Below are 22,329 nucleotides of genomic sequence, written 5' to 3'. Positions count from 1 at the left end.
TGGTTATCACGTGATGGGTGGGCTTTTTTGTCCGAGGTATGCCGATGGTTTGGTGGTTTGGGTTTGGCGGGAGGGAGGGGAGCTTGGATGATTGATGCTGGACTGGGAAATATTGATTTGCGGATTATGAAGGAGTTTTGGACAATTGATGGAAGGGGGCAAAAGATCTATATATGTAGGCACGACGTTGGTAAAGATTTATTTGCCTGATGGTTTTACTATTAGTAGGGTTTGTAATACTTGGTTCGTCGTTGCTAGACTACCGCCACCGCTATTGTCTATATAGTATAGCTGCTAGGTATATAGATCTCTTGCCCTTAATAGAACGGTGATGGGAAAGTTAGATCGCATGTTTGTTATTAATGACGGGTATCTTTCGTAATGCTACGCTATGCCACCTAATAATCCGAATCTATCTACTTCGCCGTAAAGCCGGCTCTCCTTCTCCAACGTGAAAGTGGGTAAAAAGTTGGCGGCGGCTCGCTCAGGTTTCTATAAAAATTGCTCCTTTTTGTTCCCTCTTGGGCAGCCCATCTCGTGGTTTTGTAGAAGGTACACATGGTAACATTACCATGTACAACTTCTCATCGCAGGAGCAGGAGGGCAGATGCTTAGACACCTCCTCTCACATTCCATCTGTGCATTCTCCCAGACCGGCACCACAAAGCCAAGCCAAGTCCTCCATCTCCATCCCTTTCACTCCATTCTCATCAAGTAAACAATCCCACCCCACCCCACCACCCCTACTCATCCCCACTATCCCTTCCAAACTCCGCGCGCCGCCTCAGCCGCTGATCGAGATCAATCCCCACCGCCTGCGCCTGCGCCTCCTCATACCCCGGCGGCGGCTCATCCGGCTGTTGCGCAGCCGCGCTTTCTGGTTCCGCCGTCGTCTGTCCATCAACCACTGACGCTCTCCTCACTTCATCCGCCGCTGCCGCCTCTGTCCCCGGAGCTACCGCCGTAGCAGCAGCAGGTTCATAAGCCGGCAGCTGCTCAAGATGCAACCCCTGCAGCACGCCCGGATCCATCCCCCCCCCGGCTCCTCCCACACTCCTCCCCGCATCCCTTGCCGCCTGCACAGCCTGATGCAACCGCTCCTTGATGAGCTCAAAGACGTTGTGGTAGTCGAAGGCGCCGCCCTCGCGGAAGGTCATGCGCAGGTCGATGAGGGCGAGGGAGGGGGGGATGCCGCCTCCCGCGACGGGGCGGACGGAGGCGGTCCAGTAGTTTGCGCCGAAGAAGGGGGCGCGGACGTAGGTGTCGTGGAGGTTGAGGATGGGGGAGGAGAAGGAGGTTAGGGTGGGGGAGGGGGTGGTGGGGATGTAGACTATCTGTGGAGGGGCGGGGGGTTAGCGGGGTGAGGGGGTGAGGTGGGGGAGGGGATGAGGGGGGGTTTACCCGTTGGTTGGTGATGTATGCGACGCCGCCGTCGCTGGAGACGGACCAGGGTGCTGTTGCGGAGTGTGTGTTTGGCGGGGAGGAGAGGGTGAGAGAGGTGCGGATGGGGGAACGGTAGAGGATTCGTTCATTGGGGAGCTTGACGAAGGGTTCGCTCGACTGAGGTGAGACCATCACCCAGCTTTTCATACGGTCAGTTGCTGACTTGAGCATGTCGTGTGATAATGCGGGGGGGAGGGGGAGGACGGGGAGGACGGGGGGCGCGAGAACGTGATACAAGAAAGGAGGAGGGAAAATAAAGCTTCGGTGCGCGCAGGCAAGGGCAAAGTAGGAGGGCACGACATGGGCATGGTGGGATATATACATGTCATGTCCTCTTCTTCTTCCCTTCCCGCTGCCCCTGTCGCGGCCTGCAGGTATGGTATGTACAGTACATATATACAAATATGAAGGGAAACGGGAATAGAAAGAAAAGGCGGGACGAACTTGATTGACATCTTGGAGCTCTCTAACTGTCGCCTAGACCACTGGCACAAGATGCAGAAACGGGCTTAGACGGCAGTTCGATTTTATCAGAAAGCGGGGAGCGCCACTAGAGCTCGTCTCCAGCGTTTGACGATTCCTTCATATGAGAGGTTGCTACTCGGCGGTGATCTGACCGGTACTGCTGTTTTTTCGCTGGAGCTGCGGCGACGGAGAGACAGAGAGACGTGGTAGACGGGTTCAGGGTCTTCGGGGGAGCTGTCGCAGATGCCCGGAGCAACCCCTAGCCTGCAGGACGATGTTCAAGCGAGCTGGCGTGGGTCTATAACTACTATAACTGTGGATATCTCGGTGACGATGTCAAGAATGGACGGTCGATGAGGAGCGGGGGGGAGGGGGCGTTTGGCGTTTGTGAGGGCTTGTGCGCGATGGAGGGAGGGAGCTCTGGTGTTGGCGTGGGCCGAGCGGTGGTGGTGGCTAGCTGCTAGCTGGGTAGTAGACTGGCTAGACTGGCTGGAGGGCTAGATAGCTAGATGGCTTGTTTGGCAATGGCCGGCTCGAAAAGAATCGGTGTTCTGCACGTACTACTGCAGAAGTAAATGCGGTAATGCGGTAATAATGCACCGGGCTGTATGGGTGAGACGAGGGTGGATTTGGCTGCAGGAGCTTGCAGATAGCGTGCAGATGGGCGCAGATGGGACGGCAGCTGAAGAGTTGAGGTGGTACTTTGGATGACGATGGTTGGTAGAGGAGTATGGGGGTTGTATGGGGGTTGTAAGAAGTTTGTTTAGATATATGTATCCTCAGTATATGCTTAATATATATATCAATATATATTTTATAGAAGAATAGAAGTTAAGTGGGCGGTTAGAAGGCAAACGACAAACGACAGACGACAGACAACGTGGAGGGGCAATCTTTCAATCTTTTGGGGGAGAGAGAGGAGGGCGGAAGACGGAGGAACAGGCGACTTATCCGCCGTCCCGCGATAGCCAAGAGCGGAGTTTGAGCGGAGTCGAGCGGAGGTAGATGCAAGTACCCCGGAAGTTAAGTTAGGTCGAGTTAAGCCAAGTTGCGCTTCGATCGCCTAGTAATTCCTGTAATTTCGGGTAATCTTGTCCACTAAATCCACTGAACTCCACTAAAATTCATCTGCAGGTACACTCGTCTACTTGGGGGGATTTCTGGCAGGTACAGATTGAGCGCGGATTGCGCGTGAAGCGCGGGAAAATGATTGGAAGAGGGACTTTTGGGTTTAATAGATGGGGGGATTCTAGATCTTAGAGGTGTGTGGTTCACGTGATTTGGATTTTGAGGAGGGTGAAAAGGATGAGAAGTATGAGAAGGGTGAGAAGTGTGAGAATGACGGGGAATTATGAGAAGTATGAGAAGTATCACAAGTACAACACCAGTTGTCTGCTTTCTCAAAGGGCTCTGCTGCATCTGCATGATAGATGAAAGGGATATAACACGATACGATACGATACGATATGGTACGAATGAAGTAGAGCAATATGAGTAGAGCAATATGTCTCCTCAAACGATGTTCTGCCTGCATATGCATTGCATGTGCGTGCAGGATGGATGGAGAGGGTGCTGCAATATGCCCCAATATATATACCAGCCTATCTTCTCGAGGCGTTCGAAGCTAATCAGTGGGATTTTACAGATGCAGATGTATGTGATTATATTGAGCTTATCATCATCCCTTACTAAACTTTCAGTATGGATTTCCAAATCGGGACATATAAACTCGCTGACGGGATGACGCGTGAGAGCCAGGGCATGAAAGCTTATACGTCCAGAGCCAGCCAGCCGTACAGACTAAGTTTGATATTAAACATATCATACCATACACGTAATATCTCTATACTAACATATATCAACATCCTATACTATTGTATATTATTTCCCCTCCTATAAACCATGAAAAGACACCTCCAACCCTCTCTAGCACGTGATCCACCTCCACTTCCCCACCTTCAAACGTCACCGCCGCCGCTGTCCCTGCCACCTCGGTTATCAGATCTTATCGCCATATGATACTCCCCCTCCACTCCCCTCCCTCCTCCTCCACCACCACCACTCTCCAAGCCTCAACCCCTCCAATTCTCCAAGCCACCCAATGCCAAAACCGCTCATTCGACCAAGTCTCTACACCCTCAGAAACCTCACACCAACCACAATCGGCATCCCACCTCTCACAACCCGCTTTCCACCCACCATCACCACCACCACCACCCGCCTCTCCTCCAAAATGACCACCCCCATCCCCCCCTCCACCCTCACAACCCTCGCCTCCTACACCGCCTGCGACATCTCCGACGCCCTCCTCGCCCTCTCCCTCCCCCACGGCGGATTCATCCCAGATCTCTCCCCCGTTTCCCCCCCACCCTCATCATCCCCCCTCGTCGCGCTGGCATCAACACTGCTTTACCTCCCTCTTAACCCCCCAGCGCCAGCATCTACACCTTCCCCTGCTCCCCCTTCAAATATCCCCGCCGGGAGCCACTGGACGGATCTCGTGGGGGAGGATACGATTCTCATCCAATCGGGGCCGGTGTCGCATGCTGCGATGTTAGGGGGGATTTTGGCGATGCGACTTAAATACCGTGGTGTGCGCGCCGTGATCGCACATGGTCGCGTCCGCGACGTGGCGGAGATCAGGGAGGTGGAGTTACCCGTCTGGTCACTAGGCACATCCACAGTAGGGAGTGGAGGAGGGGTGAAGGCGCATGCTGTTGATGTAGCTGTTGAAGTTGGAGGGGTGACAGTTAGGGCGGGGGATGTGGTGGTGGCGGATCCTGGGAATGGGGTTGTGGTTATTCCTGCTGAGAGGGTGGGGGAGGTGTTGGCGCTTTTGCCGGGGCTGGGGGAGGCGGATGGGAGGGTTAAGGAGGCGGTTGCGGGGGGGATGGGGGTGGGTGAGGCGTTTAGGAGGTTTAGGAAGTGAGTTTGTTGGGGACGGAGGGGAGGAGGGAAAGGGGTGTATAGTACAGAGAGAGAGAGGGTATTAAGTTTCCATTTACTCCTAAAAGACGACGCTCGCTCGCTCGCTTCACACTATTATCATCAATCCAACCACGCCCAAGTCCCCACCACTCTCCCCTCCTCCTCCGCCGCCAGCTTCAAAAACATCCCAGGGCTAAGATCAATATCCGTCGCCTTACACCCCGTGCATCGATCCACAACCTTAACATCCACGCTCCTCGTCTTCCCATCCCTGGCGTCTGTGTGCGTCACTCGCAACTTCCGTCCACAGAGCGGGTTTTCATTAGGGTTCCCTGAGATCGAGGCCGCGTCGTAGAGGAGGTGAGAGACGGCGCAGATGGGGTCATCGGCGTTGTTTTCGAATCCACAACTCCCGTACCCCGGGCCGGGGGAGTAGTAGGTTAAGTCGCCTGTGTGCGGTGTTGCGTTTCCGGGGAGTGGTAGAGCGGCACTACATAGATCATCGCGTTAGCCATGTCTCCAAAAATCCAACCCCTCAAAAGGAAGGTGCACTTACGAATCCCCACCCCCCTTCTTCAACCCAAGGCCCAACCCCAATCCCAGCACAAGAACAAGTAACGCCAGCAGTCCTAGAGCACCTAACAACACCGTCCGTCGACTACGTCCCATATACCGTCTGTGCGAAGGCATAACCCCATCAAACCTCTCCTTCAACCCCGGCCGCGCCGCCGCCGCCGCAGGAGGGGGGGGGATATACGTAGGCGCCGCTGCTGCGTACGGCGGCGCACCGATCTCGAGCGCTTTCTCCTCCGCGTCGGTGGAGGGGGCGATGGAGGATTGGAATGATTGCGCTGGGTGGGTGGGGAGGCGGGAGTTGCCTTCCCAGGCGGGGTTGGCGAAGGGGTCTGCTGTTGCCATTGTGGTGGTTTGGCGCGGTGGTGTTGGATCGTGGAGTGGGTGAGGGAGTGAATTGCGCGGTTTGCGCGCGCTGCTGTAGTGGTGGGCGCTTCAATCCGTCGCTACCTATTTCCTCTTGTTCGTTCACTGGTTATCGATTATGAGCGCAAGATATCGCGACAAAAGCGCGTGGGTGGGTATTAGAGGAAGAAAGGCGCATATGAATGGGAGATTGAAGTCGAGACCGCCGTCGTTGGTCTTACCATCCCGTTGCGCTTGCTGCCCTGACATAATTTCCCGCTTCGGTCGGGGGACTACAGCGGATAGGACGGCGGGGCGGCGCATAGGGGTGCAGCGCATTGACACGCCATTTCAGGAACGGACGGCGGGAATCTGGGGTAACCGTAACTTTGACGTGGCAGCGGAGCGGGGCGGGGCGGGGGGCCAGAGGAGTAGCTGGCTGACATGAGCTTGGCGGTATGGATAGGCGCAGGAAGGCAGCAGTGGTGTTATATTCTAGCACGATGCATGATGGAGAAAGACGATATATACTGGTCATTATGTATTGATCTGTCTGTCTGTTGCAGTGGGCTGTGCAGAAAAAACTTATTTACGTTACTCTCGTTATATCCTGTCCACAACGGAACTTTGCGTCTGCGCTGGGGGGGGGTTCGTTCCCAAAAACAAATCCACTCAAAAAACAAAAAAACACAGGAAAAGAAGACACAACTATAGACACAAACAGTATCCAGGTTTCCCTATTTTCATCCCAGCGAACCCTCCTTTCCTTTCCTTTCCTTCCCTTCTCTATATACCGTGTGAGTGTGTGTGTGTGTGTTTCGCCCTATAAGCGCCAGAGTAGAAGAGCCGGCCGCCGGCCTGTGTTCCGCAGCCAAATAACAAAACGCCGTGTGTGTCCGATCAATCCATATCGTTGAAGAAGGGGTCTGGTCTGGGATCTCCGTCACCAGCCTAGCTAGCCTACCGCCCATTAAAACGCCGGCTCTTCATGTTCTCCTTACAGTCGTCGCAGTACCATTTTGCTGCTGGCGGTGTTAGCAAGCCGTCTCCATCACCATCGTCATGACATAGACAGAGAGAGAGCGGGGGGGAGGGGAAACTCACCATTCTTCGGCGCGACCTTCAGTCCCGCACATTCCATATGGAACCACTCCTTCGCACACGCATCATTATCACACGCCACCATCTCCCCGTAACTGACACCATTGCAGTAACAGTACCTTGGCTCATTAGCATCAACCTCCACCTCCTCATCGTCCTCCGCGTCGCCCAGCACGCTATTCGCCGCGTCCTCTTCAGCAGGCTGCGCAGCAACAAGCAGCGCCGCCTGTCCTGCACCCTTCTTATGTGACCTCTTCGCCGCTCCGCCATCAACGGTGTTGCGCCTACTACCCGCGCGCACGGGCTCGGCGAACGTCGGCATAGCAGGCGTAGAAGGCTTGCTCGCGCGCCCGCTCTTCGTCATGACGGGTGGTGCCGTGACGGTCTGTACAGTCTGCGCAGCGTCGGCGGCCGACTCGAGGTCCTCGTGCTTGAGTGGCCCGTCTTTGCGGGGTCCAACGAGGAGGCCGCCGCGTATGGCAGAGTCGGTGGGGTCGGCGTCTTCAAGGACGTGTTCGCCCTTGGTGTTGGCGGCGGTTTCCTTCATGGTTGTTTTGATTTCGGGGATGGGGCGGCCGGTGACGCTGGCGGCGTTGGTAACATCGGGCAAGGTGTTGATGCCGTTGGGTTTGATTGATGCGGATGAGGATGCGCGCGGGCGAGAGGAGTCGACGACGTTTTGGAGGGAGTTCTGTCGTGCTCGCATGGCGGTGGGTCGGCCGTTGGCGAGAGGGGGGGAGTTTCGGTTGTTCTTGATTTCTTGCACGTTCCGGACAGGAGAGGATGCAAGTCTGGGTGACATGACATTGGAGTTCGCCGCAGCAGTCCTAAGCGATCAATATTAGCATGTGAGTTATTCGCATTCCATTGGGTGACATACCTTTTCCTTGGCTGGCCATTCGTAGTTGCCGCCGCCTTCGATCGCTTCTTCGAGTCGGGAAGGGGTGTACCGCGCGGGCTGTTGGTTTTGCCCTTAGCACCAACTCCATTGCTCCCATAGACGCTACTAATTGATCGTTCCATAACTGCTCCTCCATTCGGTCCCTTGTCGACCTTGCGCCTCTTCGACGGTGGATTGGCGTGCGCCCCGCCACTATTTGTAGTGGCAGAATTCGACGTTTCGGCCGGTCTGCCCTTCTTTGTATTGCCATGGGGCCTCTTATTGTCCTTGCGGTGATCGGTGTTGTCATCGAAGTCCGACTCGGGAAGCTGTTGGCGCCCTTTCTTCGCAAGCATCGCCTGTTTCCTGGCGTCGCTGCGGGCTGCCGCTTCTTCGGCCGCAGCTGCAGCAGCGGCATTTGTGAGGTGGTTGACATTCGCATTCTCGCGTCTTGATCTCTCGTTCGGCTTGGGGACGACCCTGTTCTCGGTGTATGCCCAATGCTTTGTGTTGCCGTGTCGCGCCTCTTCGCTAATCTCGCCTTCGACGAAAGGAAGGCAGTCGGTCAACCTCGCGAGGTGCTTATCAAGGGCCTCGGTCGCAGTGGAGATGACGTGGTTCTTTTCGTCGAGGGATACTAGCATCTCTTGCATTGTGTAGGCGCATTGCCGGAAGAGCTGGCGGCGAGGGAGGTTGTCTGCGTCATAAACCGCGGTCGCGCGATCTGGGTTGTCGGTGTCATCGAGCATGGAAGTATTTCGGCCAGTTGCAATTGAGCCATTGACGCTCATTGGGACACTGCCTGGGGTTGGAGTTGAGTCTGTGATTTGTAGTCTGTCTGTAGATTGTGATCGTGCGGGTAGTGGGTGGTTGAGGGCGGTCTCGACGAGTTGGACCAGCGCCTCTTCTGGAGCAAAAATTTTCGCATCAACTTCCTTGAGCAGTGTGAAGTGTCGAACAAGCTCTCTAGGCAATGCAGTTATAGCGTCGGTGAAATGTGTGATCGCAGGAAAGATTTCGGTCTGCTCCTCCTCGTCGGGGGAAATGCGTCCGGAGGCATCGCGAGCGCCGAATGAGCGCCCGAGGCCACTATGAGCTCTTGGTGGGTTTGCTCGAGTCTGGCGAACAGGCTGGGCCCTGCGACCCGATGATGTATCGGGGGGCATTTGTCGTGCCGTCCTCATCGTGTTCTGGTAGTTGTGTTTCGATGATGGTCGACGTCTGGTGGAGGGCAGAGGTTATCGGGAAGCTCCTGTGTGCGACGATGTGGTCGATAATAACGAAGGTCAGAGATACGTATTCTGCTCTGTTATTCTTTGAGTATGAAGCATAGAGAAGAGCGATAATTCACCATGGAATTCATGGGATCATGGGTAATTTCTTGCGCTGGAACAAGAGAGGGTAAAGGGCGGGAATGGGAGGGCTGATGGTCGCAACCAAAAGGTGTGTTTGTCTTCAGTGCAAACACACCGTTGGATTTACCGGACGGATAACAATGCCGCGCCAGCATTGATAGCTTCAAGGTACGTACGTGAATAGCACCATAAAAGAAATATTTGTGTACCACAGATTCAAAAATAATTATATAATATTAGGATATAAAGTGGAGTTTGCTACTATTTAATTAGTTATTATAAACTCATTTAATTGAATTAATTGGTTGCTTTTTTGTGTAGATAATTAATTTATTGGCATAGAATTAAACATTTTATCATGAAACTTTCTATCATATTCGAATATTTATTGAGTCCCAATTTCACCCCTTATTGTCCGTGTAATACTTAATTGGTTCTTATTGTCATGATTAACTCTACTATAGCTACTGTAGCCATCTAGAACGCGCCTCTAAACTGGTCAACTAACTGCCTTCCTAACGTCCTTCGCGGAGCCACGTTCCCTCCCTGACGGCCATCTGAGCCTGTGGCAGCGGCAGCATTTGTATTCTCCTCTTCTAGCCTCCTCCTGAGTCCCTCAAACCCCTCTCCACGCTTTTGTGGTGCAATTCCAACCATCCACCCTGGAATGCGCCAGGAAACCATCACTCCAGGCAAGACTTCATTCCGCCAGAGATATCCCACCGCCCAACCAATCGCAGCTCCGAGTAATGACCCTGGAAACTGAGCCAGAGCAAGCTGGCCTACCAATAGATAGGTATATGACTTGTCCGAGAAGGTAATGCCGGTAAACGGCGCATTGGGAGGTGGGGTGGGAGTCGCGGCGATGCGATACTTGTATGTGTGGGGGATAGCGGCATAGTATTGCGCAAGGAGGGCGTATATAAGAGGGGTGAGGCCGGCGGGGAGGTAGTTGATTTTGTTGAACGAGAGGGGCCGGATGACCAGGGCGAGTATGATTGGGGGCAGGAGCGCTGTTAAAGGGAAGAGGACGAGGAGGAAGGACTGCGTTGAATTAGCCATGTACGTATATGCAACCACCCTGTAACCGGCAGCTTTATTAGAGCAGAGGACTTACGGCGAATTTGCGCGAACCCCAGAGCCGTTCGATGCCCCGCAGACTATACAGGGTCATGGCAGCCATGAGAACCTCGCTCGAGTTGGTGTAGCAGAGCTGATATATAAATGCGCGCCATAGCTGACCATACTTCCAGAAGTGCGGATCGACTTGGATCCAAAAGTAGTACTTAATATCAGTGACGGAAACCAATATGGACGCGGCTATGATTCCCAGGACGAGGCTGCGGGACACAGGCGCACCAGCAAAACCTGAGGAGTGCATGGTGGGTGAAACTGATATGCGCAATGTCGCCGAGCGCAGCTCAATGCGACCGCATACGAAGGTAAGAAGCTGCTGATGAGCTTATGTGAAGTTGAGCCCGCTATGTGGTAGGGGAAAGTCGCAATAGCGGTGGGGGGTGAGATTTGAAGATACCTGTTGATTGCCACATATCACCAAGGCCACAGTCGATGATGTCGGGTACGGGCTTACCCGAGGGTGTCGTATGCGTAAGGCTTAGCCACATATTGCCTCTCATCCCCCAGCCTCGCCAACTTCAAAAAGTCCACGTAAAGTACTTTGACAACTCTTCATGACCACGCAATAACCGCTTTTTAACATAAACTACCAGAGGATTGTTGGCACTACGCATTTCGAACCGCATGCCCAATTGCTATCTCGACCTCCTCAACTCCAAGACCTGGACGGCCTGAGCAAGACGCATCCGCCAACATGACGTCTATGCATCTCAATCAGTTGCGGAAATGGGTGTACTCCTCTCCGCCAGTTGAATGGGGAATGAACCAGCTGCGCGAGCTGCTCATAGGCGCCGTAAGCCAGGGACCAGTTCCCCAGCACATCGCATTCGTTATGGATGGGAACCGTCGGTTTGCGCGGAGCCACAAGATCGAGACTGCGGAAGGACACAACCTGGGCTTCGAGTCTTTAGCTAAGGTTTGCGAGCGCTCTCTCAGCCAGGGTATGGCCATACTAACTCGCGCATAGATCCTCGAAGTTTGCTACAAGCTAGGCGTCAAAGTTATTACAGTCTACGCATTCAGCATCGAGAACTTTAAAAGGTCGAAATACGAGGTCGATGCGCTGATGGACTTGTTCAAAGTCAAGCTGGCGCAAATATCACAGCATGGGGAGCTACTGGATCAATACGGAGCAAGCATCAGGATATTGGGGCAGCGCGACCTGATCAGGCCCGATATACTCGAGGCCTGCAACAATGCAGTCGAAGTTACACGAGGGAATGGAGAGTTCGTCTATTCCGCATCCTCTCTGGAAGATCTACGGTCAGCTAACTTGACTCAGTGCCATACTTAATATCTGCTTCCCATACACCTCCCGCGATGAGATCACAACCGCGATCCGTTCCACGGTTGACGAGCTATCCACACCTCTCCCCACCCCAAAGCGTCCGTTTTCCGAAAGGCGTATTGCCCAGAAACTTCGGTCCCGAAACCTCACATCCACCTCCTCCTCGCCGCCCCGCCAGGAATCTCCCACGAGGGTTGAGGTCCCTTCAGCTGGAAACGAGCTCGATGACTCCATTTCCTCAAGCGCGACGCTCCACCCTGACTCTGTGTCGAGTTCAGATCTCCCGAACCCAGAGGAGCCCACGTATCCGGACCCAGAGAGCATCACCGCTGCGACGGTCGAGGCGCATCTGTTTACTGCCGGAAACCCGCCCCTGGATCTCCTGATCAGGACAAGCGGCGTGAACCGCCTTAGTGATTTCATGCTCTGGCAATGTCACGAAGACACGCAGCTTAGATTTTTAGACTGCTACTGGCCGGAGTTCAGCCTGAGACACTTCTTGCCTGTTCTTATTGAATGGCAGTGGCAGAGGAAGTATGGTGACGACAAGGAGGGGGGAGCTGTTAAAACGAGACCGAAGTCAGCAAAGATGTATTGAGAAGATGATACCGGTACTACCCCACACAGTTCTGGATTTCATAGCAAGTTTGGCGCCCGGAGCGTGTTTACTCGACACTGTTGGTAACGAAATATATTGCAAGTTACATTATGTATAGATACATTATGTATAGATGTCGAAAATAATGGGAGCAGAGTTAGATTGTAAAAACCAACTTCATAAATAATACTGTTTCCAACTCTATAAAGTAGTATTTCTCATGTATGATAATAACTGTGCCTCCTGGAGATCACATGAATTTTGATACTGTAAGTCACGGGTTCCCGTGACTGATTGGTTGTGGCGGCTTAGTCATCTGCTATCCGCTAGGTAGCTACAGTTACTGCAACGGATACCATCACTGCATTTTGGTCGAAGCTTCAAGGACCACCCCTCACATCTCGATACCTTTCCCTTCTCAAGCTCCTTTCTCTGAGCCGGCCTGTGGAGGTTCTTCGCCATCATGGCGCCAGCAAAGGATACCATGTTCCGCTCGGTGGACATGAGCATGGTGCAACTGTACGTCGCCAACGAGATAGGCAGGGAGGTCATCAACGCTTTGGGCGAGATTGGACAGATCCAATTCCGCGACGTGAGTATTGCCAAGGGAGACAATTGTGGCTTATATGCTGATGATTCATTCAGCTTAACTCGGAAACGTCGGCCTTCCAACGTACCTTCACACAGGAGATCCGGCGGTTGGATAACGTGGAGCGACAGCTTCGTATGTCCCCTGGCAACCTCTGGGGAGATAATCGCTGACACAAGCAGGCTACTTTCACTCACAGATGGAGAAGGCTGGAATTCCTCTACGAAAACTGGATTTGGATATCGAGTCCCTGGCTGCGCCATCTACCTCCGAAATCGACGAGCTCTCCGATCGAAGCCAAAGCCTCGAGCAAAGGGTCGCCTCGCTAAACGATAGCTACGAGACGCTGAAGAAGAGAGAGGTGGAGCTGATTGAGTGGAGATGGGTGTTGAAAGAGGCTGGAGGATTCTTTGACAGGGCGCATGGCAATGTTGATGAACTTCGGACGTCTATCGATCAGGATGACGATGCGCCTCTACTCCAGGATGTGGAACAGCACCCACAAAATGGCGACGCTGGCGAGCGATCTCTTTCGATCATGAACATCGGCTTTGTTTCCGGTGTCATCCCTCGCGAACGTGTTGCAGCTTTCGAGAGGATCCTGTGGCGTACGCTCCGCGGCAACTTATATATGAACCAGTCCGAGATCCCCGAAACCCTCGTCGACCCGACCAACAACGAAAGCGTGGATAAGAATGTCTTCGTCATTTTTGCTCACGGAAAGGAGATTATCGCAAAGATCCGCAAGATCTCCGAGTCCCTGGGAGCCGATTTATACGCTGTGGACGAGAACAGCGACCTCCGCCGAGACCAGATTCACGAAGTCAACACTCGACTCAGTGATCTTGGCAGCGTCCTGCGAAACACGAAGCAAACCCTCGATGCTGAGTTGACACAGATCGCTCGCAGCTTGGCCGCTTGGATTGTGATCATCAAGAAGGAGAAGGCTGTTTATGAAACGCTCAACCTCCTATCCTATGATCATGCAAGGAAGACGCTTATTGCGGAAGCTTGGTGCCCGTCAAACTCCCTCCCTCAGATCAAGGCCGCCCTTCAAGATGTCAACAACCGGGCCGGTCTAGCTGTCCCATCTATCATCAATGAGATTAGGACAAACAAGACACCACCGACTCTCCAAAAGACGAACCGATTCACGGAGGGCTTCCAGACCATTATCAACGCTTATGGTACTTCGAAGTATCACGAAGTCAACCCTGGACTTCCTACTATCGTCACCTTCCCATTCCTCTTCGCCGTCATGTTCGGTGATCTTGGACATGGCTTCATCATGTTCTGTGCGGCAGCTGCCATGATCTACTGGGAAAAGCCACTGAAGAAGGTTCGGGACGAACTGTTCACGATGGCTTACTATGGACGCTATATCATGCTTATGATGGGAATCTTCTCTATGTATACCGGTCTCATTTACAACGATATCTTTTCGCGATCGATGTCCCTCTTCTCGTCTGCATGGGAATGGCCTACAGACTTCAAGAAAGGGGATACGGTCGTAGCGCATCTGAATCGCGATGGACACAGATACCCGTTCGGTCTTGACTGGATGTGGCACGGAGCTGAGAACGAGCTTCTTTTTGCAAACAGTTACAAGATGAAGCTCAGTATCCTCATGGGTTGGTGCCACATGACCTACTCCCTGTGCCTCTCCTATATCAACGCCCGTCGCTTCAAGTCCCCGATCGATATTTGGGGTAACTTCATCCCGGGCATGATCTTCTTCCAATCCATCTTCGGATACCTTGTGTTCACCATCGTCTACAAGTGGTCAACCGATTGGTACCCGCTTGCACCCGACGACTGGCCTGCCGGCGTGCAAGCGCCTAACCACAGGAACCCACCTGGACTCTTGAATATGTTGATCTACATGTTCCTCCAACCCGACAAGATTGATGTGCCTTTATACGGTGACGGAACGTACCAGAAGATCATTCAGAACTTCCTCGTTGTCATTGCTATTATCCAGGTCCCCATCCTCCTCTTCCTCAAGCCGTTTTATCTGCGCTGGGAGCATAACCAGGCCCGCGCCAAGGGTTACCGCGGAATCGGCGAGACGTCGCGCATCAGCGCTCTCGATGGAGACGATGATGACCGTCGTGCTAGCATTGCTAGTGAGACGGAGGGTGTCGATATGATTACTCAGGGCATTGACAATGACGGTGAAGGCCACGAAGAGTTCGAGTTTGGCGAAGTCATGATCCACCAAGTTATCCACACTATTGGTAAGCAAGCCTCCCCTTTCTAATTTGCCCACTCTAACAGAGACTAGAATTCTGCCTTAACTGCGTTTCCCACACGGCGTCCTACCTGCGTCTCTGGGCTCTCTCGCTCGCTCATCAACAGCTTTCCCTTGTTTTGTGGTCCATGACTCTTAACAACGGGTTGACCTCAACCGGTATCGGCGGAGTTATCACCCTTGTCATAACATTCTACATGTGGTTCTTCCTCAGTGTCTGCGTGCTCGTCGTCATGGAGGGCACGAGCGCCATGTTGCATTCGCTGCGTCTGCACTGGGTCGAGGCGATGAGCAAGCACTTCATGGGTGATGGAATTGCGTTCGAGCCGTTCAGCTTCCGGCAGATGCTGGAGGAGGACGAGGAGGTGAAGGAGTTCAGTTAGAGGGATACGCGGCGCATGTAACAATATATACACTGTCTTTGGATTTTCCTTATGTTGCCCTAGCGGCGTGTAGTAGATGTTATGAATTGGAGAAAGATACGCTAGTCACTTTTTCTGTGACTCAATTTCTGTAACGTGACTTGTGATCGGAGTTAAAGCTGCATCTTCGCTCCACATCCCCCCTACTCGGCATTGGCATGGAGTTGACTCCTCTCCCACCCATGTGTTATGCAGCACATAGATAGCGTAGAGCTGTACTGTCCAGTCGGACCGTTGCTGACCCAAGTCCGAACCCCCCCTCCCCCCTTTTCGCTCCCAAACTCTAACGGTAACACCCCCACCCCCCCATGCCCATTGAGAGCGGTGTGCCTGGCCCTCCCTGCCAATCTGGCCGCACCTGCTATCTCTAGAGTAGCTGCGGACCAGGCCCGTGGCGCCGCAGCCGCACGTCCGATGTCGGTAAGTGCGCTGGGCGCCGCCCTTCGCCGATTTTTCTCTTCGTGAACGGGATGGTGAAACGCGGGGGATGCGGTTCGGGGTGTCTCTAAGATAGAGTCTACGGTGATATATACACCAGAGTCAGCATCCCGCATCTGGAGAGCCCTCACTCAGTTAGCCATTACTCGATCCCTCTCCCTTTTCCGTTTCCCCCCTCCTTTAAACCTGCCTCCCCTCCAAGCCTAGTTGATCAGTGCTCTTTGATCTTGACCTCATTGGCACTGTTATTCTGATACCTCACCCCAGTCAGCCGATCCGTGACTCCTATGATATCATTTTCCGCCCAGAGAATCCTGCCCTCAGGGTGTCCCAGCAAAGACCCAAACCCCGTCCCGGGGATCACCTTCCCCCCCGGCCCACGTCGCCCGACCAGAAACTCCTCATCCAGCGTGCCAACACAGATCTCAACCTCGCCCTCCTCGTGCGCAGGCGCACAGTCAATCATCCCATCCAGCGCCTGGCGTGTGGCGCGCGAGCCCCCGATGTCAGCGAGCCCGTGAACGTCACAGCATAGGCGCGGGTCCTGGCGCCAGGCGATGAAGGAGCCGCAGCGCTTGCAGAAGAGGCGGTGGTAGCCGGGCGAGCGGCTGTAGTCGCCTAGCTCGGAGGCGGGAGCCACGCAGGAGAAGGACGAGAGGGGGAGGGTGTGCAGGTGAAGCATCAGGGCGCCGGATTGCTTGCGACAGGCGGTGCAGAGGCATTTGGTTGACTGGCGGATGGGGTCAGCGGAGGGTTTTTTTGGACAGGGAGTTTGAATTGGGGAATAGAGGTAGAATGCTGAGTCTGCTGAATTGGAAATGGGTGAAGACGTACGTTCATGGCAAAATCGTGGCCTGGAGGGAAGACAACGCTGTATCTGATTGCGCCGCAGAGACAGCCGCCCGCGGCTTTGACTGGCAGCTTTTCCTGCATGGTTTCTATTTTATATTTGATTCGAGAGAATGCTTCTTTGGAAATATGTTTGCTTTTTGAAAAGCAAAAGAAGAATAAAATATTGGAGGATGACGCGCAGCTGTAGTAATAAGCCGCGTTGCTCATGGGCATCCCACCCTCAAATGTTAGTCATTCACTTGGCGGGGTCCGGGTCGCGTATGTCGGACGACGTGTTCAGGCACTTGGTGCGGGGAAATAATGCTCCGTATCACGCTGTCACGGGAGTTGGGGATACACCGCGTAAAGTACATTTTATACCTTCACACTCATAACTTTATGATGTTTTGCCATCCATCGTGCCTCATAACTCATATTTATACCTTATTAAAACTTCACCCCTTTATCCCCTCACCCCATGGGCAACAGAGAACTTCCATCTAGTTCCCTTGACCCCCTCCGTCACTGGACCCAGCGAATTATTAACCCACGTCACAGCCCCTTCCGGATGGCAGAACTGCTCTCCAACCCCCTTCTCAATCACATTCCCCTCACCATCCTTCTTCCCAACGAGGCACTCCTCATCCACCGACCCCGCTGTCACCTCGATGATTCCGTTGCCCTCCCACGCGAGATAGGAGCCGCACGCTGTGCAGAACCAGCGCAGGTTATCTTTGATGACTTGGTAGTTGGCAAGTGGAGCGGCGGGGGTGGCAGAGGGGGAGGTCCAGGCGAAGCTGCTGCGGGGTAGAATGTGGACGTGCACGGCGACGGCTCCGGATTGCTTGCGGCAGAGGGTGCAGAAGCAGGCTACTGACTGAAGAGGTGTGAGCTGGAGAATGGGGAACGAAAAAGAATGGAGAACTTCTGAAAAGGACGAGATGAGAATGGGTAGACTCAGGGGTTCTTACGTTGGCTTTGAAGTCATGGTCTTCAGGGAAGTTAACCTCGTATCTGACGGCTTTGCAGAGGCAGCCGCCGGTGATCTTGGTGGGAGTTGACATTGTGCTTAGTTATAGGATGTGAGAATTTCGCGAGAGTTGGGTTGTGATTTTTAGGGGGTGGTTTGAATCACAAACACTGCACCAGCAAGGCGAATTGATATATACTCATGTATTATCCGCGCCTACCAACCACAGGTAAACCACCGTGTGACGCTGATAAGTTATCGAGCGTCTAAGGCACGAAGCAGTCACCGACGGAGCAGTCCCCGATCACAATCGCCGGACAAATATCAGTCCCCGATCCAAACCCCGGATGGGTTCACCGCGCTAATTGAGGGGCGATCGCCGCGCACGTAAGTTTGGTCCTTATCTTAGGTTACTTGACGTTATCGAGGTAACTATATGATATTTCCCTCCTTAGTCTAAGTTTTTGTATGGTGTCTTTCTCATATTTTGCCCCTCAAATCCCACGGTGACGTTCCCGGTTTTTGGTTTTTAAGTCTCGAAAATCAACCAGCAAACACCGTTCGGCGGATATGATATCACGGCATCTGCTGGCTCTCCTAAGTTAATCTAGACCCCACATTTTCAAAGGCTAGCTCCAAGGGTTCCAGAAGCCGACATCCAGAAGCAAACACCGCGCCTAGGCGGGCAGATAGCGGGTATGCTAGTCGCCACTACCCGCAGCTCTAAATTAGCGGTGGATCCTGGAAGCACTACTGGATCGATCTGAGCCTGGATTACGTGAACACGATTACCGGAAGTGGGAGGCGCTACTGAAGAAGGTTAGTTTATGATGTAGGGTTGTGAGGAGTGTGCAAACCCCGGATTTTGCTTATATAACATATCAAGACTGTTGTGTGGGACATGGGCATATATATATGGCACCTTTTAAAGAAAAACACCATCGTTTGGAGTCTGGTCTATTCGATGAGACTCCAGAGCGTTATTTATATGGGTGCCTACATGATTCTGTGGTACCTTACCCCAAGAGAACCTACTTGTCCGTGGATGTGAACGCTTCGGAAATGGCAGGAGCGGGAGCTATGAGAACGACCTCCCGATGAACCAGAAGCTGGGGCGTTTGAGAGAGAGGAGCAGGAACGCTTTGTAGTGTTCATTAGACCCGAGCTAGCAAGTTCAATACCAAGCTATTATCGCCGGAATTTTCTGGAAAATGGTGGTTATGTGAGAGAGGGGATGTTCTACCCGCTCTAAGGGCCTACGAACTGATTTATTTTACAATACTGACAGGGCATGCGTAACGGCTATGAACTCCTGCGGATAATAAATAAGTCGTGTCTCAACTGACTAAGCCGAACCTCCAGGGGAATATCTCGGGATGGACGAGAAGACCCTCCGATTGGACTATGCATGTTCGACTTCATTCGGTGCGTTGTTCACCACCGCCAAGGTGCGACCAGGGTCTGTCGTTGCTGATTCGTAGGCTAAGCGCTGTCTTTTGAAATGAGTGTAAGGGAAGGCTGCAATGAGGCTCCGTACAAGAGAAGCTGAACACCCCAAACTTTGCAATTCTTCTTGTTCGCGTCTTCATGAGCCTGTGATACAATGCTACGAGGGAAGCGATGAAGAGTGTTCCAACTTGACGAATCAAGAATATCTACCCCAAAATATATACCATCTTCGCAGTACTTAGGACTCAGCCTTGCCGACATGGAGCAAACTTCGCCGCCGGAACCGCTGAACCGGCCTCTCCGTCTCCTCTCTTTAGACGGCGGCGGAATCAGGGGCATTTCGGAGCTTGTAATACTACAGGAAATCATGCACCGTGTTGGCCGGGCTTTGAAAGTGGAGACACCGTTACCGGCTGACTACTTTGATATGATCTGTGGAACAAGCACTGGCGGGTCAGTATCCTTAGCTGAAGTCGTAGCAGTATGTTATTCTAATATTGCATAGACTTATTGCTATTCTTCTTGGCCGCCTCCGGTTATCAGTTCCCGAAGCTATTGATACATATCGAGCCCTGGCCAAACAAATCTTCTCAGAGAAGAAGGCCCCTGGAAAAGACGGGACCTACAAAGCCTCCAATCTAGAAAGGGCAATAAAAGAAACTATCGAGTCAAAATTAGGCAAAGGTCATGCGGACGATAATATGTTTATAACGGACACTGTGTCGTGCAAGACGTATGTGAGCCTCTATGAAATTATCGGCTTTTAATAACACTGATTTTTTAGGTTTGTTTGCGCCGTTCCAGCGATGCACGTCAACAATCAACCGAGGCTGTTCAGAACATGGTCCGCAGATGAAAACCCTGGATATAACTGTACTATCTGGGAAGCCGCCCGCGCGACATCTGCTGCCCCCACCTTCTTCAAGCGTATTTATATTGGCGACGCTGGAATAGAAGAGGAATTCATTGATGCCGGTATGGGATGTAACAATCCCGTGCGGTATCTTGTCGAAGAAGCAATAAACGAATTCGGCCCTGACAGAAAGGTAAACTGCATCATCAGCATCGGAACAGGAAAGTCAATGGCTGCTGGGTTCAAAGCCCCGAATTTCTTTCAAAGAGCAGTGCCATTGGACCTTATCAAAGTCATGAAAAAGATGGCCACGGACTCAGAGGCTGAAGCGTCAAGGATGAAAGATCGACTTCGGAACTGCCATGGACTTTATCACCGGCTGAATGTGGAGCAAGGACTTGAACTGGTCACCCTTCAGGAGTGGGAAAAGCTTGGAGAGGTCAAGACGCACACTGAGGCATATCTCCAAGACAAAAGTATTAAACAAGAGATAGGGGTTATTGTAGACGCATTAGTAGGGAAACCCTTGGATGCTTTCCCTCTTGGACAGCTAGGTACATAGCAACGGCCCTTTATTACACATCTGCTTATTATTAGACAGATGGAGCAGTCACCGCACCCGTAAATGCCCATTCCTACTATCTATATCCGTCGCATCAAGTCACGCACTATGTCGCCAGAAAAGATTTCGTGGATGCTATCCAGAACCACTTCCAAATGAGGCAACATAATTCAGCACCAACGATTGCTGTCCTTTATGGTATGGGTGGATGCGGCAAGACCCAGGTTGCACTCGAATACTGTCGACAGGGACAGAATAGAAAATGGTTTTCTGCGATTTTCTGGTTCGACGCAAGCACCCCAGCAAGCATGGCGCAGTCTTTTGCCGATATTGCGCATAAATTGTCCAGGCCAGATTTTGATGTGGCAGATGTCAAAGGCAACATTAGATTTGTTCTTAATGCGATAGAGACTAGGAATATCCACTGGCTGCTCGTCTTTGACAATTTTGATGATCCGAGCGCGTTTGGCGATGAGAATATCAAGGATTATTTCCCACGGGGGGCCCACGCGTCGATTCTCTTCACAACTCGACACGCTGGAGTAAAGGACATGGGACTGAGTATTGATGTAACATCCATGTTGGATAAGGAAGCGTTGGATCTTTTACTCAATAGAAGCGACGTTGAGAGGTCTGATGAGAACATACAAGAAGGGGAAAATATCGTCAAGCGGCTTGGATATCATGCCCTTGCTATCGACCAGGCAGGCGCGTACATCAAGGCAGGTGATCTTGATCTTTGCCTCTATATGGAACACTATACCGAGCGGAAAAAAAAGGTACTCAGCGAGATACCTGAATTATGGGATTACCAACGAAGATTGAAGACCGATTCAGAGACCATGACCAAGCTAACTGTGTTCACCACCTGGGAGCTGTCAGTCCAACTGATTACTGGAACTCCAACGGAACAGAAAGACAAAATTCATATCCTTACTCTTGCGGCATTCCTAGACAGCAAAGAAGTATCTGAAGATCTATTTGAATGCTATGGCTCTCAAAATATTGATTGGCTAGTGTCCTGTGTAACAGATGGTGTCTGGGACAAGTATGAAGCCCAAGACATACTGAAAGAGCTTCGAAAACTTTCACTACTTCAAAACCTGAACACCAGAGACAATGGGACAACATTCTCACTCCACCCTCTTATTCAAGATTGGGTAAAGTTGCGAGTCATAAATGATCACCGAGCATACGCTACAGAAGCAATTCTACTGCTTTCCACCTTTCTCCAAAAGCATCCCATTTATGAAATGACTTTAAGCACACGGCAAGCTTTACTTTCTCACTTAGAGGTCGTTTTTCAAAACGAGAACAAATATAAAGTTCTCCAAGGAGATCTCGAGGGGATCAAATTGCATGCTGCTACGTTCTATTTCGCAGAATTTTTCGACAGCCAGGGTCGATATAATTCGTCCGAACCAATGATTCGACAGGCTTTAAAATGGACTAAAAGGGTTCTTGGCAAGGAGCATCCCCATACACTATTAAGCATGAACAACCTTGGAATAGCCCTACAAAAACAGGGCAAGAACGACGAGGCTGAGCAAATATACCGACAGACGCTTCAGGTACAAGAGAGGGTTCTTGGCAAGGAGCATCCTAATACACTAGCAAGCATGAACAATCTTGGAATAGGTCTACAAAGACAGGGCAAGAACGACGAGGCTGAGCAAATATACCGACAGACGCTTCAGGTACAAGAGAGGGTTCTTGGCAAGGAGCATCCTAATACACTAGCAAGCATGAACAATCTTGGAGTAGCTCTAAGAAAGCAGGGTAAGCACGACATGGCTGAGCAAATATACCGACAGACGCTTCAGGTACAAGAGAGGGTTCTTGGCAAGGAGC

The 22,329-nt window shown here is 52.2% G+C and overlaps 10 protein-coding genes across 10 annotated transcripts in view; 4 read left to right on the top strand and 6 right to left on the bottom strand.

Moving 5' to 3' along the window:
- Positions 1–247: 247 nt before the first annotated feature.
- Positions 248–1,625, bottom strand: VE01_07224 (uncharacterized protein). The gene is made up of 2 exons (XM_018276659.2): positions 1,402–1,625; positions 248–1,334 (listed from the first exon to the last, which is right to left on the bottom strand). Exons 1-2 carry the CDS (start codon positions 1,612–1,614, stop codon positions 744–746), a joined length of 804 nt encoding a protein of 267 aa, XP_018128182.1. The 5' UTR covers positions 1,615–1,625; the 3' UTR covers positions 248–743.
- A 2,326-nt stretch (positions 1,626–3,951) lies between these two features.
- On the top strand, positions 3,952–4,837 carry VE01_07223 (uncharacterized protein; the record flags this gene model as incomplete). Its single annotated transcript, XM_018276658.2, has 1 exon — positions 3,952–4,837. The coding sequence occupies exon 1, from the start codon at positions 4,010–4,012 to the stop codon at positions 4,835–4,837; it is 828 nt and encodes a 275-aa protein (XP_018128181.1). The 5' UTR covers positions 3,952–4,009.
- A 79-nt stretch (positions 4,838–4,916) lies between these two features.
- On the bottom strand, positions 4,917–6,082 carry VE01_07222 (uncharacterized protein). Its single transcript, XM_018276657.2, has 2 exons — positions 5,393–6,082; positions 4,917–5,326 (listed from the first exon to the last, which is right to left on the bottom strand). The coding sequence occupies exons 1-2, from the start codon at positions 5,752–5,754 to the stop codon at positions 4,957–4,959; spliced, it is 732 nt and encodes a 243-aa protein (XP_018128186.1). The 5' UTR covers positions 5,755–6,082; the 3' UTR covers positions 4,917–4,956.
- A 202-nt stretch (positions 6,083–6,284) lies between these two features.
- VE01_07221 (uncharacterized protein) lies at positions 6,285–9,154 on the bottom strand. Its single transcript, XM_059463865.1, has 3 exons — positions 7,736–9,154; positions 6,859–7,682; positions 6,285–6,776 (listed from the first exon to the last, which is right to left on the bottom strand). Exons 1-3 carry the CDS (start codon positions 8,917–8,919, stop codon positions 6,715–6,717), a joined length of 2,070 nt encoding a protein of 689 aa, XP_059319500.1. The 5' UTR covers positions 8,920–9,154; the 3' UTR covers positions 6,285–6,714.
- Positions 9,155–9,484: 330 nt separating this feature from the next.
- VE01_07220 (uncharacterized protein) lies at positions 9,485–10,627 on the bottom strand. The gene is made up of 2 exons (XM_018276655.2): positions 10,208–10,627; positions 9,485–10,134 (listed from the first exon to the last, which is right to left on the bottom strand). Exons 1-2 carry the CDS (start codon positions 10,469–10,471, stop codon positions 9,568–9,570), a joined length of 831 nt encoding a protein of 276 aa, XP_018128184.1. The 5' UTR covers positions 10,472–10,627; the 3' UTR covers positions 9,485–9,567.
- Positions 10,628–10,745: 118 nt separating this feature from the next.
- On the top strand, positions 10,746–12,313 carry RER2 (cis-prenyltransferase). The gene is made up of 3 exons (XM_018276654.2): positions 10,746–11,143; positions 11,195–11,454; positions 11,510–12,313. The coding sequence occupies exons 1-3, from the start codon at positions 10,922–10,924 to the stop codon at positions 12,111–12,113; spliced, it is 1,086 nt and encodes a 361-aa protein (XP_018128164.1). The 5' UTR covers positions 10,746–10,921; the 3' UTR covers positions 12,114–12,313.
- Positions 12,314–12,484: 171 nt separating this feature from the next.
- Positions 12,485–15,443, top strand: VPH1 (H(+)-transporting V0 sector ATPase subunit a). Its single transcript, XM_018276653.2, has 4 exons — positions 12,485–12,705; positions 12,759–12,837; positions 12,885–14,939; positions 14,987–15,443. The coding sequence occupies exons 1-4, from the start codon at positions 12,577–12,579 to the stop codon at positions 15,334–15,336; spliced, it is 2,613 nt and encodes an 870-aa protein (XP_018128165.1). The 5' UTR covers positions 12,485–12,576; the 3' UTR covers positions 15,337–15,443.
- A 242-nt stretch (positions 15,444–15,685) lies between these two features.
- VE01_07217 (uncharacterized protein) lies at positions 15,686–16,873 on the bottom strand. Its single transcript, XM_018276652.2, has 2 exons — positions 16,648–16,873; positions 15,686–16,543 (listed from the first exon to the last, which is right to left on the bottom strand). Exons 1-2 carry the CDS (start codon positions 16,870–16,872, stop codon positions 16,025–16,027), a joined length of 744 nt encoding a protein of 247 aa, XP_018128158.2. The 5' UTR covers position 16,873; the 3' UTR covers positions 15,686–16,024.
- A 234-nt stretch (positions 16,874–17,107) lies between these two features.
- Positions 17,108–17,808, bottom strand: VE01_07216 (uncharacterized protein; the record flags this gene model as incomplete). Its single annotated transcript, XM_018276651.2, has 2 exons — positions 17,616–17,808; positions 17,108–17,521 (listed from the first exon to the last, which is right to left on the bottom strand). Exons 1-2 carry the CDS (start codon positions 17,706–17,708, stop codon positions 17,108–17,110), a joined length of 507 nt encoding a protein of 168 aa, XP_018128159.1. The 5' UTR covers positions 17,709–17,808.
- Positions 17,809–19,322: 1,514 nt separating this feature from the next.
- Positions 19,323–22,329, top strand: part of VE01_07215 (uncharacterized protein) — a gene marked incomplete at its 5' end in the record, with an annotated part of 4,323 nt that continues 1,316 nt past the window's right edge. The window contains 4 exons of the mRNA XM_018276650.2: positions 19,323–19,516; positions 19,569–19,796; positions 19,848–20,470; positions 20,518–22,301. Of these exons, the coding sequence (XP_018128156.1) occupies positions 19,323–19,516; positions 19,569–19,796; positions 19,848–20,470; positions 20,518–22,301 (2,829 nt within the window). The remainder of the gene's footprint in view (positions 19,517–19,568; positions 19,797–19,847; positions 20,471–20,517; positions 22,302–22,329) is intronic.

Source organism: Pseudogymnoascus verrucosus, assembly GCF_001662655.1.
Source record: "Pseudogymnoascus verrucosus strain UAMH 10579 unplaced genomic scaffold scaffold_38, whole genome shotgun sequence".
Classification (NCBI taxonomy): domain Eukaryota; kingdom Fungi; phylum Ascomycota; class Leotiomycetes; order Thelebolales; family Thelebolaceae; genus Pseudogymnoascus; species Pseudogymnoascus verrucosus.
This window is presented reverse-complemented; position numbering and strand designations above follow the sequence as displayed.

Coding starts and splice junctions, on each gene's coding strand:
- VE01_07224 (XM_018276659.2), bottom strand. CDS start 1,614: ATGCTCAAGTCAGCAACTGACCGTATGAAAAGCTGGGTGATGGTCTCA. Junction 1,335..1,401: donor CATACATCACCAACCAACGG/GTAAACCCCCCC, acceptor GCCCCTCCACAG/ATAGTCTACATCCCCACCAC.
- VE01_07222 (XM_018276657.2), bottom strand. CDS start 5,754: ATGGCAACAGCAGACCCCTTCGCCAACCCCGCCTGGGAAGGCAACTCC. Junction 5,327..5,392: donor AAGAAGGGGGGTGGGGATTC/GTAAGTGCACCT, acceptor TGATCTATGTAG/TGCCGCTCTACCACTCCCCG.
- VE01_07221 (XM_059463865.1), bottom strand. CDS start 8,919: ATGAGGACGGCACGACAAATGCCCCCCGATACATCATCGGGTCGCAGG. Junction 7,683..7,735: donor AATGGCCAGCCAAGGAAAAG/GTATGTCACCCA, acceptor TTGATCGCTTAG/GACTGCTGCGGCGAACTCCA. Junction 6,777..6,858: donor GAAGGTCGCGCCGAAGAATG/GTGAGTTTCCCC, acceptor CACCGCCAGCAG/CAAAATGGTACTGCGACGAC.
- VE01_07220 (XM_018276655.2), bottom strand. CDS start 10,471: ATGCACTCCTCAGGTTTTGCTGGTGCGCCTGTGTCCCGCAGCCTCGTC. Junction 10,135..10,207: donor GGGGTTCGCGCAAATTCGCC/GTAAGTCCTCTG, acceptor AATTCAACGCAG/TCCTTCCTCCTCGTCCTCTT.
- RER2 (XM_018276654.2), top strand. CDS start 10,922: ATGACGTCTATGCATCTCAATCAGTTGCGGAAATGGGTGTACTCCTCT. Junction 11,144..11,194: donor GCTTCGAGTCTTTAGCTAAG/GTTTGCGAGCGC, acceptor ACTCGCGCATAG/ATCCTCGAAGTTTGCTACAA. Junction 11,455..11,509: donor GTTACACGAGGGAATGGAGA/GTTCGTCTATTC, acceptor AACTTGACTCAG/TGCCATACTTAATATCTGCT.
- VPH1 (XM_018276653.2), top strand. CDS start 12,577: ATGGCGCCAGCAAAGGATACCATGTTCCGCTCGGTGGACATGAGCATG. Junction 12,838..12,884: donor TAACGTGGAGCGACAGCTTC/GTATGTCCCCTG, acceptor TGACACAAGCAG/GCTACTTTCACTCACAGATG. Junction 14,940..14,986: donor CCAAGTTATCCACACTATTG/GTAAGCAAGCCT, acceptor AACAGAGACTAG/AATTCTGCCTTAACTGCGTT.
- VE01_07217 (XM_018276652.2), bottom strand. CDS start 16,872: ATGAGCAACGCGGCTTATTACTACAGCTGCGCGTCATCCTCCAATATT. Junction 16,544..16,647: donor GCCACGATTTTGCCATGAAC/GTACGTCTTCAC, acceptor CCCATCCGCCAG/TCAACCAAATGCCTCTGCAC.